The sequence below is a fragment of the Lampris incognitus genome, chromosome 1 (assembly GCF_029633865.1).
Source record: "Lampris incognitus isolate fLamInc1 chromosome 1, fLamInc1.hap2, whole genome shotgun sequence".
In the NCBI taxonomy this organism is placed as follows: Eukaryota; Metazoa; Chordata; class Actinopteri; order Lampriformes; family Lampridae; genus Lampris; species Lampris incognitus.
The window spans coordinates 6,094,665-6,110,587 of NC_079211.1; the positions used below are offsets into that span (position 1 = coordinate 6,094,665).

At 47.7% G+C, this 15,923-nt stretch overlaps 1 protein-coding gene across 1 annotated transcript in view; it reads left to right on the forward strand.

The window, feature by feature from the left end:
• Nucleotides 1–262: 262 nt before the first annotated feature.
• Nucleotides 263–15,923, forward strand: part of ldb2a (LIM domain binding 2a) — a 148,823-nt gene continuing 133,162 nt past the window's right edge. The window contains 1 exon segment of the mRNA XM_056275057.1: nucleotides 263–479. Within this exon segment, the coding sequence (XP_056131032.1) occupies nucleotides 348–479 (132 nt within the window). The 5' untranslated portion in view covers nucleotides 263–347.

Here is a 15,923-nt window from a genome sequence, read left to right on the forward strand (position 1 = left end):
GTTGTTGTTATTGTTACAAAGTAACTGAATGTCTGCACGTCCTCAATGCTGAGGAAACAAATGCGTTCGGCCGAAGTTTAAGCGCACAGAACTGAGTTCAGTTAGAGGAATAGAAGCAGGAAACGAAATCCCTCCTCCTCCAAACCCCCCTCCCTCCCGTCCCTCCTCCCCCTCCCATCCCTCCTCCCCCTCCTCCTCCTCCTCCTCCTCCTCCATGCTATAGCTGCAAACTGGGCAGCTCAACTTGCAGAGTGCAGCTCAGCCTCGGCAGCGCAGTCCGGCCCAGCAACGCGCTCCGCGTGCGCCGCGAGTCCGCCGGACGGTCGCACACCGCAACCGGAGTCAGCATGTCGAACCCGACCCACGACCCGTTCTACTCGTCCCCGTTCGGACCGTTCTACCGGAGACACTCCCCTTACATGGTCCAGCCCGAGTACCGGATCTACGAGATGAACAAGCGGCTGCAGGCGCGCACAGAGGTGGGTTCCCCGATCACGGAACACGGGGCCGGCGGCTCCGGAGCCCCCGGGGGGGTAGAGGTACCGGCAGCGGTGTCTGGGGGTACCGGGGGGTATCTGGGGTAGTTGGTAGTTGTTCGAGATGTCGGGGGTAGGGGTTGTCGGAGGTAGTTGTTGGAGGTACGGGGGGGGGGGTCGTAGGAAGTAAGGTACCGGGGAAAGATGCTCTGACGGCGGGCAGCGGGAGACGCTCCTGTCGCTCCGGCGGTCCGACAGACAATTAGGGGAGAAGATGCGACGAACCACGTGACAAACATTCCAGAGGTTCCGGTAAAGACTTCAGCGTGACCGTTTAATTTCCAGTTACCGCCGCTCACTTCAGCACAACTGCCGCCGCCAGTTTCCAACAGCCGGCGCAGCCGTGGTCCCTATGCAGCAGCGGGTGCACGCCAGCCGCACTAGAGAGCAGATGTGGTTCGGTCCAACACCGTGCCGGTCGAACCGGGGTCTGCAGAAAACGGCCCTTTCACAGCCACTTCGGTCATTTGCATGCATTTACATGCAGCCCGTCTTTTACATATATTTGCATACTGCCTTTGAATAATCCAGAGCTGCACGGCGCCGTCGGCGTTCAGAGCCGGAGACTGGGTGAAAGGTCAGAGAGCGGGTCAGCCCGCCTCTGACCCGGTAAAGACGGGGCTGGGTCGTCAGGTATAGGGCCACAGACCGGTTGCATATATTTTGCGTTAAAATGTCCCTTCGGGTCTGGCCCGGGACCAGTGCTAAGATTCGGGTGTCGTCGGTCGAAGCGGTCGTCTTCTGCAGGGGGGTCAAGGTGCGCGTGCAGGTGGACCACCAGGAACTGCCGTGGCATCCGGTGAGTCGGCGGCGCTGGCACTTTCAGCGCCGCCGCCGCCGCCTCCGCCTCCGCCGCCACGCCGGGACCCCTCAGCCGAGCGCGTGCGTGGCGCCGGGTGTCACTCGTGCTGAACCTTCGGTGATCCCTCCCGCGTATCCTGCTCCGCATCTGTCCGCGGCAGCTGTTCAGCCTCCGCTAATGTGCAAATCTGCGGATAAAAAGTTCATCCGGCGTGCGCGTCTCTGACGAAGAGGAGGGGATCTGGCTTCTGGGTTTATGGAGGAAAACACCGCGGCGTCCAGCGGCTCCGGCTCGATGCTTATTATTGTTCTTTGTAGCCCCCACACCAACCCTTTCTCCCCAACTGTACTTGGGCTAATTGCCGTGTTTTCCGAGCCGTCCCGGTCTCTGCTCCACCCCCGCTGCAGATGCGGGGAGGGCTGCAGACCACCACGTGCCTCCTCCCATACACGTGGAGTCGCCAGCCGCTTCTTTTCACCTGACAGTGAGGAGTTTCACCAGGGGGGACGTAGCGCGTGGGAGGATCACCCTATCTCCCCCCCCCCCACGCCCCGAGGAGGCGCTAGTGCAACGACCGGGACACACCCACATCTGGCTTCCCACCCGAGCAAGCAGGAGGCAACACGGGGATCGGAACGGGCGGCCCCCCCCGTGTTGGTAGGTGACGGAGTAGACCGCCACGCCACCCGGGCGCCGTGCTTGTGTTGTTTTTAAGTAAGGGTTGCTCCTGTTTGCATGTTTTGCATGGAGGGGGTCTGGGTTCCGGTTTCTTCTCGGGCTTTGCAGTGGGGCCACAGAAATGGACGTTGTTAAGGTGAATGTGGCCAAAGCGTCCGTCTTAGAGGTGTGTTGCTGTGCTGAATATCCGGCCCGCGGCGGCGGCGGCGGCGGCGGCGGCCTGGCCTCGGCGGCGGCGGCCTGGCCTCGGCGGCGGCCTGGCCTCGGCGGCGGCGGCCTGGCCTCGGCGGCGGCCTGGCCCTCGGCGGCGGCGGCCTGGCCCTCGGCGGCGGCCTGGCCTCGGCGGCGGCGGCCTGGCCTCGGCGGCGGCGGCCTGGCCTCGGCGGCGGCGGCCTGGCCTCGGCGGCGGCGGCCTGGCCTCGGCGGCGGCGGCCTGGCCTCGGCTAAGTTGCTGCAGCAGTTGGCACATGCTGACTTCCTGTAGGAGAGGAGCGAGGAGGAGGCGACGCTGCTGAGATGCAGTGGCCCGGCCTCATGCATTATTCATGTGGAGTGGTCCAGGCCCCAGCGGACCTCAACTCCCGTACCACACACACACACACACACACACACACACACAATCATCCAAAGTGCAGTCCACACACACTCACACACTCACATACACACACACACATACACACACACACACACAGATGGGCATGTTGATACACGTGCGTTCTCACGTACGTGTACACATAAACACATGCCTGCTCAATTGGATGCACAAACTACATGAATGCCCAGACTGACACACACACACACACACATCTGGACATAACACACACACACACACACACACACCAGGACACAACACGCGCATGCGCGCGCACACACACACACACCAGGACATAACACACTAACACACGCACACACATACACACACATCAGGACATAACACATACACACAGACACATCAGGACATAACGCACACTAACACACACACATATACACACAGACACATCAGGACATAACACACACACAGACACATCACGACATAACGCACACTAACACACACACATATACACACAGACACATCAGGACATAACACACACTAACACACACACATATACACACACATCACTACCTAACACATACACACAGACACATCAGGACACACAACACGGACACACATCAGGACATAACACACTAACACACGCACACACATACACACACATCAGGACATAACACATACACACAGACACATCAGGACATAACGCACACTAACACACACACATATACACACAGACACATCAGGACATAACGCACACTAACACACACACATATACACACAGACACATCAGGACATAACACACACTAACACACACACATATACACACACATCACTACCTAACACATACACACAGACACATCAGGACACACAACACGGACACACATCAGGACATAACACACACTAACACATCAGGACATAACACACACGCATCAGGACACACAACACGCACACACAGGACACAACACACACTAACACACACATCAGGACATAACACACACACCAACACGCATCAGGACATAACACAAACACAGACACACACGCATCAGGACATAACACACACTAACACCCACATCAGGACATAACACACACACTAACACACATCAGGACATAACACAAACACAGACACAGACACACACACACACACACACACATTAAGACATAACACACACGTACACGCACACACACATCAGGACATAAGCAGTACACGTGCTTATTTGTGATCACACCGCTGGATGTGTGTAGTGTACAGACACGCAGGGCTAAACAGACAGGCGTGTACAGTACTTTTTTTACAGTACACGTGTGTACAGTGCAGGCGTGTACAATATGTGTGTGTACAGTAGACGTGTATATACAGTACATATGTGTACAGTACTTGTCTGCCCAGTACACGTGTGCACAGTACACGTGTACAGTATACGTGTACTAGACGTGTGGGTACAGTATACGTGTGTACTGTACGTGTGTGTACAGTACGTGTGTGTGCAGTATACATGTGTACTGTACGTGTGTGTACAGTACAGGTGTGTACAGTACGTGTAGACGCAGTAACTATGGATGGGGTATGAGAGTGCGTCTCCTCAGCCCGTTAACCATATTACCCATGAGCCTCAGCTCCTCTGGCAGATGTGGAGAGTCTCGTTCGGTTGTGTTGTGTCGGTGTTGTGTCGGTGTTGTGTCGGTGTTGTGTTGAGTCTGATCGGAGGCGCGCTCTCCTTCGTCATGTGGTTATTTCCGGATTACAGTGCAGGAGGGCGATATAATGAGGAGGGAAACAGCGTCCTCAGCTGAATACCTGCAGTTTCTACATGTTGTTCTGTGCAGATGTGACTCGGCGCTCAGGTCCAGCGCTCAGACCAGTTATATCGTCATTAGGTTATTTCATAACAACAGAAACTCATCACAGCTGGGAGGGGAACGATGCTTAGAGAAAAAAAACACAGAAAAACCCCAAACTGAAATAGAAAACCAGCCTTGGGACTCATTAAACCTCTTTGGGGCGGCACGGCGGTGCTGTTCGTCACAGCAAGAAGGTCCTGGGTTCGAACCCCAGGACGTCCCAGGTCATTTCTGTGTGGACTTTGCCTGTTCTCCCCGTGTCTGTGTGGGTTTCCTCCGAGTGCTCCGGTTTCCTCCCACCATCAAAAAGACATGAATGTTAGGGTTAACGCTAGAACGACCGGGATTCCACTCCTACCTAAAACGACCATGGGCGGTCAAAATGACGGCCGGTTTTAAACTCTATATTCTGTCAAGATAAATATCCAATTGAGATATTAATGCATTACATATGTTATTATGTCTGTTGTGAAACTAACTGACACCAGAATTAACATTTTAACAACTACAATACTATTTTTAAACAATTTAAACTTCAGAGAGACGTGGTCCAACTTGAATAACAACATTGAAAAAGTGAAAATATTACCTGAAAAACAAAACGGAAAACACATGTTGCTGATCTAACAAACGTAGCCAGGCCTATAAAACGTGACATGTAAAAAAAGAACTGAAAATAAATATCGAAACAGTCCCAAACAACGACCGGAACTTAAAAACTAGAACGACCGTGGGCGGTCAAAATGACCGCCGCGGTTTTTAAACTCTATATTGTGTCAGGATAAATACTCAGTTGAGATATTAATGCATTACATGTGTTAGTATGTCTGTTATGAAACTAACTGACACCAAAATTAACATTTTAACAACTTTAATACTATTTTTCAAACAATTCAAAATGGCCGCTGTCCAACGCCTGTAAACACTGCAGCGCCTCGGTGGTAGTCATGGTGCGACTGCAACCAGACATGTTGGACATAATCACACGTCAAGTTGAGACTATTTCTCTCCACTGGAGGGCGCTAGTGTGTTTCTAGGACAGAGCAACGAACTTCACGAAGGAAATGACGCAATCAACACACGTCGTGACGCACACGATGACGTAGAAATCACGAGCCGTCATTTTGACCGCTCATGGTCGTTGTAGGTAGCTCTTATCGTAACTTTTTTTGCAGTTGATCTAAAACTCATTTTAATGCAAATGTATGCAGTTTTAGGGGCATTCAGGGAGCGGCGGGTCTGTACCTTTTTTTTTTCTTCACAAAGTTATTATACTTTAAAAATCCAAAACCGTCAAAATAACTGCCTTGGTTGTTGTAGTCATGCCTGTGCCCCTGAGCAAGGCAGTGGATAGAAGAACTGGAGTTGGTCCCCGGGTGCTGCAGCTGCTCACTGCTCCTGTACGATAGGATGGTTACATGCAGAGAACAGGTTCGCCGTGGGAGCACAATGACAAAATCAAGTGGCTTCCTTCTCTCTTCTTCTTTACTTCCTGTGAGGCGAGGTTGGACATGGTCCCTTGATGATGATGCGTACGTACCTCACGGGTCATCCTGCCGCTTCATCCTTTTCCCCCCAAATGAAGACTTTAAAATTCAGCCAAGAGTCGAAACCGACACCGTGCCGGTATCGGAGCGGAGTTAGACCGTCTTTATCTCCAGACAGGAAGTTTGAAATGTTGGTTGGTAGCAAATTTAAACAAGCGGTATTAAAATGTCAACTCCATTACAAGAAAATGGGCAATAGTCAAATCGTATTGCTGGACAGTTTTCTGAATATTTCGCCGGGAAGCCAACCCGAGTCCGAGTCGTATGGTTTCTTAAGTTCACAGGCAGGAAAGGGAATTTGTTTCCTAGAAATTTCAGTTTATTAGAAAACTGGAATAATATCCAAACTCTGAACGGATTTCCTTTGTAGTGTCCCCCAATGTGTTTACAGGCAAGTACAAAATCGATTTTTAATCAGATTGAAGAAATAATTTGATTACTGAGACAACCTTCATGTTCAGTAAGATGGAGCTTCAGATCCTAAAGCCAAAACACAGAGACAGACATTTCCTCAAGTGTCTCTGTTCATGATATAGGATAAAGGATATAAAGGGGTGGAGATGTAGAGGACGGTGATGGAGGTGCCCATATATAAAGGATATAAAGGGGTGGAGATGTAGAGGATGGTTATGGAGGGGACCATGTCTCTAGATGTGGAGGACAATGATGGAGGTTTTCATGTATTAAGGATATAAAGGGATGGAACTGTAGAGGACAGTGATGGAGGTGTCCATGTATTAAGGATATAAAGGGGTGGAGATGGAGAAGACAGTGATGGAGGTGTCCATGTATTAAGGATATAAAGGGGTGTAGATGTAGAGGACGGTGATGGAGGTGAACATGTATTAAAGATATAAAGGGGTGTAGATGTAGAGGACGGTGATGGAGGTGAACATGTATATAGATGTGGAGGACAATGATGGAGGTGTTCATGTATAAAGGATATAAAGGGGTGTAGATGTGAACAGTGGTGGAGGTGTCCATGTATAAAGGATATAAAGGGGTGTAGATGTAGAGGACAGCGATGGAGGTGTCCATGTGTTAAGGATATAAAGGGGTGTAGATGTAGAGGTGACCATGTATATAGAAGTAGAGGACAGTGATGGAGGTGTCCATATATTAAGGATATAAAGGGGTGGAGTTGTAGAGGACAGTGATGGAGGTGTCCATGTATTAAGGATATAAAGGGGTGTAGATGTAGAGGACGGTGATGGAGGTGAACATGTATATAGATGTGGAGGACAATGATGGAGGTGTTCATGTATAAAGGACATAAAGGGGTGTGGATGTGGCTAGTGGTGGAGGTGTTCATGTATAAAGGATATAAAGGGGTGTAGATGTAGAGGACAGCGATGGAGGTGTCCATGTGTTAAGGATATAAAGGGGTGTAGATGTAGAGGACAGTGGTGGATGTGTCCATGTACTAAGGATATAAAGGGGTGTAGATGTAGAGGACAGTGGTGGAGGTGTCCATGTACTAAGGATATAAAGGGGTGTAGATGTAGAGGACAGTGATGGAGGTGTGTATGTGCTGGACCACTATGCGTGTTGTCTACGTCACAGGGGTCTCCCTGTGGTCTGGACCATGTAGACAAAATCAAACATCTGCATTGTCGTGTCTCTACAGAACAACCGAATTATACAACCATCAAGGTGTAGCTTGGTCTTCCTCTTTTATTTGCTAGACCGTAGTAACGTTACAAAACCACTGCGTTAAGCAGGCACGACAACACATGAGTGACCCTCGTGCTCTGTCTTCTTCCAAGGGCGCGCATACATTTATACAACATACACAACCAATAGACATCCAGGGTCAGAGGTCAAACATAAAATACATGTTACTGCAAATAAAACCATTTGCTTTCGTGTGTATCTCCATACACTACACTCCTCCCCTTCAAATCGGAACCCAGTACAACAACATTTCATTTATTTATTTTTTTACATCTTTTCAACATTATATTGTTATAACAACAACTGGGTTCTCACAGATTTCATCTATCAGGCGGCTTCACGTGCCGCTGCGGCCTCTGGACACCCTCTGCAACTGAGGAGGGAGCAGTCTCACTGGGTCCTTGCTGCACAACCCTCTCAGTGGATTCTGGAACGTCTACAGGCGTTGCTCCACATGCATGTGGTACATGTGGAACAACCCTCAGATCATCATCAGATTCATCTGACACATTACAGTTCTCAATCTCAGTGTTGATCATTTGATTGACATGTCTCTTGTACACCTTTCCATACACTTTCACAAGGTATGTGACAGGACGCCTTTACAATGCACCCAGGCACCCATTTAACACCTTCCCCTCGCCTGTGGTTTCGAACCAACACCTTCTGTTGTGGTAGGAAGTGTCTGACTTGTGCCAACTTATCTGCTTGCTTGGACTGTTGACTCTCCTGTCTCTGTTGCATGGACTCTGTGAAATTAGGTTTGGTGAGAGACAAGCTGGTTTTGAACTGACGTCTGAGAAACAATTCTGCAGGTGTTTTCCCTGTAGTAGACGGTGGTGTACTCCTATAACAGAATAGGAGATTGTGTATGCAGTGCTGCTACGTCATATTGCTACTCTTTCGCTTTTCAAGAGCTGTTTTCAGGTTCTGCACCAAATGCTCTGCAGCCCCATTAGAAGCAGGGTGGTAAGGAGAACTCTTAATGTGTTTCACCCCATTATTTTTCAGGAAGGTTTCAAACTCAGCAGATACACATTGTGGTCCATTATTAGACACAAGTTCGTCTGGAAGACCCGAAGTGGCAAAGTATCCCCTCAAAACTTCTATGGTCTTTTCAGATGCAGTGCTACTCATCAAAGCTACTTCTGGCCAACGTAAATAGCTATCAGTGACCACTAGGAAGTTGAACTTTCCCTTCTGAGCATAATCTATGTGTATCCTCTGCCAAGGACGGTTAGGCCAGCTCCAATTGTGAACAGGAGCTGTGGCAGGTTGGGGTCTGTTTAACTGGCATGTCTGGCAACTGTTTACCGGTGACTCTATGTCAGAATCAAGGTTTGGCCACCAAAAGTGACTGCGGGCTAATGCCTTCATCTTTACCATTCCCTGGTGATTTTCATGCAATTCTCGTAACATCCGTGGTCTTAACACCTCTGGTATGATTACTTGGAAACCCCACATCACACAGTCAGATTCAACAGTCAGTTCAGTGTTTCTTATGAAGTATGGCCTTAACTCATCTTCATTCAAATGCTTTGGCCAACCATTCAATGTGAAGTGCTTCAACCTCTGTAGTACTGCATCAGTCTTTGTCTGTTTTGCAATCTCTTATGAGGACACTGGCACTTTATCCAAGAATGAGACCCTAAACACAGAACTATAATCTGAGTCTGCCTCTTGAGTCTGTAGTGGTAACCGCGATAATGCATCCGCGTTTGCATGTAAGGATGGCTTGTAACGTATGTCATACTGGTATGCTGCTAAATTAATGACCACCTCTGCAGCCTAGCTGCTGCCAATGTAGGCACTCCAGTCTTGGGCCCTAGTATCTTTAGGAGTGGTTTGTGGTCTGTAAGTAAAGTAAACTTTCGTCCATACAGATAGTCATTAAACTTGGTCACCCCAAAGATGATATTAAGTGCTTCTTTCTCTATCTGAGAATAGTTGACTTCTGTTTTAGTGAGTGTCCTAGACACGTAGGCTATAGGTTTCTCACTGTGGTCTGGAAACTGATGTGAAATCACGGCACCTATGCCGTAAGGCGAAGCATCACATGCCAAAACTACAGGCAGTTTAGGATCATAATGTGTAAGCACTGGTGCGGCTACAAGCTGTGCTTTAGTACGCTCAAACGCCTCTTGACATTTTCTTGTCCAATCCAACTCATTATCTTTATGTAGGAGCTCAGTCATAGGCTTAATCTCGCTGGACAGGTTTGGTATAAATTTGCCATAGTAATTGAGCATGGCTAAGTACGACCTCAATTCTGTCACATATTTCGGCACAGGAGCTTTGTCAATAGCCTCAGTTTTCTCTTTAATTGGGCGCACACCCTCGGCATCAATGACATGCCCGAGGTAGGCCACACTGTTCTGAAAGAAGGCGCATGTCTCTTTGTTAAGCCTCAGCCCATGTTCTTCCAGTCTCTGTAACACTTGTTTAAGATTGCGCAGATGTGCGGTGGTATCTGTTCCTGTTATCAACATACCGTCTAAGTAGCACACCACGCCATCAAGCCCTTGTAATGCTTCATCCATAGTGCGCTGCAAAATAGCGGGCGCGCTAGCGACCCCATATGGCAAGCGGTTGCATACATAGAGGCCTCTGTGTGTATGGATGGTGAGAAACGGCTTACTTTTCTCATCCATGTCGAGCTGAGTGTAGGCCTGCGTCAGGTCAAGTTTAGTGAAACGCTTTCCACCTGCTAAAGTGGAGAATAAATCCTGCGGTTTTGGAAGTGGGTACTGATCTACATCAAGCCACTGATTTACCGTCACCTTATAATCTCCGCAAATGCGCACTGATCCATCTTTTTTCGGGAATGCACACTAGCGGCGCAGCCCATTCACTATGCTGCACAGGAGAGATCATTCCCTGTTGTTCGAGTTCGATTAACTATTTATCCACGGTTTCACGCAGTGCATAAGGCACTGGCCTCGCTTTGCAGAATTTTGGTTTCGGATCCGGTGATACACGCAAGGATGCAGTGAGGCCTTTTGCACGGCCCAGCTCTGCGCTGAAAACTGCTCTGTGCTCTGAGCACACTTGCTCCACTGGGGCAGATGCGGCAACGCGATTCACTTTTGACCAATCGAAGTTGAGGACTCGAATCCAATCACGCCCCATCAGCGCCGGTGCTTTACCACGGGCCGCTAGCAAGGGCAGCTGTAAATGCTGCTTCCCACATTGCACATTCACCAGGATTTTACCCAACAAAGCTAACGGTTGGTCTGTGTATGTTCTCAATGTCACGTCACATGAATGCAATTTCGACCCTTCCAGTTTGGATTTGTACACCTCTCTGAGATAACTGACACATGTGGCTGCCCCGGTATCTACCGCCATGTACATCCTAACACCATTGCTTTTTACCGTAATGTTTCACATACTCACACTCAGTCTTCACTGAATACAGTCTCATATCAGTTCGCTGAATCAGTCCCTGAGTCCGGTTCGCGAGTTGCGTCTGCCTGGTCCACAAAGTTCACCTCCGGGCCGCCTTTGGTCCGAGGCGGGCGGGCAGACGAATGTCCAGCAGACCGCCTCCCTTGGTCCCTACTGGCGTCGGTGCGCTGGTTCCGACAGGCTCGCTCCAGATGTCCGTTCTTTCCACATCCGCGACACCGGAAGTCTTTGAAGCGACAGCTACCCGGTCCGTGTCCTTCCCCGAGGCCCCTGTAGCAGTCCTGGTGGCTGTCGCTGACCTCCCTCTGGTTCTGCGCAGTCCTGGGCTCTCGGTGTCTCCGCACTCCGACATGATCCGCTCGCATATGCACAGATGACTGTCCCATCTGCATGCTTTCTAATCCAGAATTCGTGCATTCGAAATTGTTCGTTAATTCACCGTCTTTCGCCATGTTAATCCCTCGCCAATGGCGGCATTCAGTAACTTCCGGCGCAGCTCTTTGTTAGATGTCCCACACACGAGCTGATCTCGGAGCTGCTCCTCCAGGCTCGCGCCAAAATTGCATGTAGAAGCTAATCCTTTCAAGCTAGCAATGTAATCAGCAAAAGTCTCTCCAGACTGATGTCGACGGGTTCTAAAAGCAATCTTTCCGCCAATACCTTCTTCTTTGGCGTGTAAAAATCCCGCAACGTCTGTTGCAAGGTTGCAAAAGCAACTTCACTGAATTTTCCGGTGATATCAAGTCCTTTATTTAGCAAGGCAAAATTCTTTGGTCCAACCACGGACAAAAATACGGCTCTTCTCCTATCTTGCTCAGTTTGGTTAGCAGACAGGAGTTGCATAAGCCTTTCTTCATAATTGTCGAAGGTTTCCGCCATTTCGTCGAACTGCAGTCCTATATCTGTACTATACAGTGCCATCGCGTACGTTAGCTGCTAAGCTGCTAGCATCGTTCAAACATTACCAGTCAATAAAGAGGAAGATCCCATCCTCGTCGCCAAAACTTGTCGTGTATCTACAGGATAACTGAATATACAACGATCAAGGTGTATATTGGTCTTCCTCTTTTATTTGCTAGACCGTAGTAACATTACAAAACGACTGCGTTAAGCAGGCACGAAAACACATGAGTGACCCTCGTGCTCCGTCTTCTCCCGAGGGCGCGCACCACTCTGGTGCACGTACATTTATACAACATACACAACCAATAGACATCGAGGGTCAGACGTCAAACATAAAATACATATTACTGCAAATAAAAACATTTGCTTTCGTGTGTATCTCCATACGCTACATACATGATTGTGACTGAAGACACTGATGCAGGTGATGTGATGATGACGGTTGGTGCTTTCATAACACAGCCTGAAGCACGGATCAGTGAGCATTAGTACTGTGGACATGAAGCCCAAGCAGGTAGAGACATCACTGTTCACTTCCCTAAAACAGTGGAATAAGTCCAGGAAATGGTCTCACATTATTGTGATGCAGCCTTTAAGACCAGGGAATGACAACACTTAAGTTATATCACCAGGTGATACAACCACAATCCCACAACACACTTAGTCTCAAATCACCACATCAGGAATCCCACAACACACCTACTCTCACATCACCACATCAGGAATCCCACAACACACCTAGTCTCACATCACCACATCAGGAATCCCACAACACACCTACTCTCACATCACCACATCAGGAATCCCACAACACACCTAGTCTCACATCACCACATCAGGAATCCCACAACACACCTAGTCTCACATCACCACATCAGGAATCCCACAACACACTTAGTCTCACATCACCACATCAGGAATCCCACAACACACCTAGTCTCACATCACCACATCAGGAATCCCACAAAACACCTAGTCTCACATCACCACATCAGGAATCCCACAACACACCTACTCTCACATCACCACATCAGGAATCCCACAACACACCTAGTCTCACATCACCACATCAGGAATCCCACAACACACCTAGTCTCACATCACCACATTAGGAATCCCACAACACACCTACTCTCACATCACCACATCAGGAATCCCACAACACACCTAGTCTCACATCACCACATCAGGAATCCCACAACACACTTAGTCTCACATCACCACATCAGGAATCCCACAACACACTTAGTCTCACATCACCACATCAGGAATCCCACAACACACCTACTCTCACATCACCACATCAGGAATCCCACAACACACCTAGTCTCACATCGCCACATTAGGAATCCCACAACACACCTACTCTCACATCACCACATCAGGAATCCCACAACACACCTAGTCTCACATCACCACATCAGGAATCAGGAACATTTATTTCTTATTTCATTTCGTGCACTTGCGTACATGAAATGAAGCGAAATCTCGTTTCCCCCAGCCCACAGCAGTGCAACACAAAAACAAAAACATGCAAACTACAAAAAAAGTACAAACGTGTAACACATATATCCAACATATCAAAAAATATCATATATATAAACTTAGCACAAAAAGTAAGGAATTGTGTATTTGGTAGATTATGTCTTTGTTGTAACAATGCTTCTTGGCAGTAAATCTTATATCAGGCACCTGATGGTCAGCACCTGGGGTACCAGAAGCTCAAAACAAGAGTCAATAGCAGCAGCAAAATAAGCTGTTTGGAATTGGCAGAGAAGATTTGGCAAATTTTTCATGGGCGCAACCCACATACTCAGCTCTGCTGCTCATCCCACAAATGCATGTTCCTTACAAATGTGGCCCCATTTAAAAGGGAAATAAACAGGCTTTCCAACGCTATAAGATTTACTGCCAAGAAGCATTGTTACAACAAAGAAATAATCTACCAAACACACATTTCCTTACTTTTTGTGCTAAAAAAAAATATATATATATATACACAGTGGCTTGCAAAAGTATTCATACCCCTTTGAACTTTTCCACATTTTGTCACGTTTCGACCAGAAACATAAATATATTTTATTGGAATTTTATGTGAAAGACCAACACAAAGTGGCACACAATTGTGAAGTACAAAGAAAATGATACATGATTTAAACATTTTTTTTACAAATAAAAAACTGAAAAGTGCGGTGTGCAAAAGTATTCAGCACCCCTGAGTCAATACTTTGTGGAACTGCCTTTTGCTGCAATTACAGCTGCAAGTCTTTTGGGGTATGTCTCTAACAGCTTTGCACACCTAGAGACTGAAATTTTTGCCCATTCTTCTTTGCAAAACAGCTCAAGCTCAGTCAGGTTAGATGGAGAGCGTTTGTGAACGGCAGTTTTCAGATCCTGCCACAGATTCTCAATTGGATTTAGGTCTGGACTTGGACTGGGCCATTCTAACACATGAATAGGTTTTGTTTTAAACCAGTCCATTGTAGCCCTGGCTTTATGTTTAGGGTCGTTGTCCTGCTGGAAGGTGACCCTCCGCCCCAGTCTCAAGTCTTTTGCAGACTCCAACAGGTTTCCTTCCAAGATTGCCCTGTATTTGGCTCCATCCATCTTCCCATCAACTCTGACCATCTTCCCTGTCCCTGCTGAAGAGAAGCACCCCCAGAGCATGATGCTACCACCACCATGTTTGACAGTGGGGATGGTGGTGTGTTCAGAGTGATGTGCAGTGTTAGTTTTTCGCCACACATAGCGTTTTGCATTTAGGCCAAAAAGTTCAATTTTGGTCTCATCTGACCAGAGCACCTTCTTCCACATGTTTGCTGTGTCCCTCACGTGGCTTCTGGCAAACTGCAAACAGGACTTCTTATGGTTTTCTTTTAACAATGGCTTTCTTCTTGCCATTCTTCCATAAAGGCCAGATTTGTGCAGTGCACGACCAATAGTTGTCCTGTGGACAGATTCCCCCACCTGAGCTGTGGATCTCTGCAGTTCGTCCAGAGTCACCATGGGCCTCTTGGCTGCATCTCTGATCAGTGCTCTCCTTGTTCGGCCTGTAAGTTTAGGTGGACGGCCGTGTCTTGGTAGGTTTGCAGTTGTGCCATACTCTTTCCATTTCCAGATAATGGATTGAACAGTGCTCCGTGAGATGTTCAAAGCTTGGGAAATCTTTTTATAGCCTAGCCCTGCTTTAAACTTCTCCACAACTTTATCCCTGACCTGTCTGGTGTGTTCTTTGGACTTCATGATGCTGTTTGCTCCCCAATATTCTCTTAACAAACCTCTGAGGCCGTCACAGAACAGCTGTATTTGTACTGAGATTAGATTACACACAGGTTGACTCTATTTAGTCATTAGGTCAACATTCGATCATTCAGCAATCATCAGGCAACTTCTGAAGGCAATTGGTTGCACTCAGAGAAAAGGGGGCTGAATACTTTTGCACACCGCACTTTTCAGTTTTTTATTTGTAAAATTTTTTTTAAATCATGTATAATTTTCTTTGCACTTCACAATTGTGTGCCACTTTGTGCTGGTCTTTCACATAAAATTCCAATAAAATATATTTATGTTTGTGGTCATAACGTGACAAAATGTGGAAAAGTTCAAGGGGTATGAATACTTTTGCAAGCCACTGTATATATATACACTACCGTTCAAAAGTTTGGGATCACCCAAACAATTTTGTGTTTTCCATGAAAAGTCACACTTATTCACCACCATATGTTGTGAAATGAATAGAAAATAGAGTCAAGACATTGACAAGGTTAGAAATAATGATTTGTATTTGAAATAAAGATTTTTTTTACATCAAACTTTGCTTTCGTCAAAGAATCCTCCATTTGCAGCAATTACAGCATTGCAGACCTTTGGCATTCTAGCTGTTAATTTGTTGAGGTAATCTGGAGAAATTGCACCCCACGCTTCCAGAAGCAGCTCCCACAAGTTGGATTGGTTGGATGGGCACTTCTTGCGTACCATACGGTCAA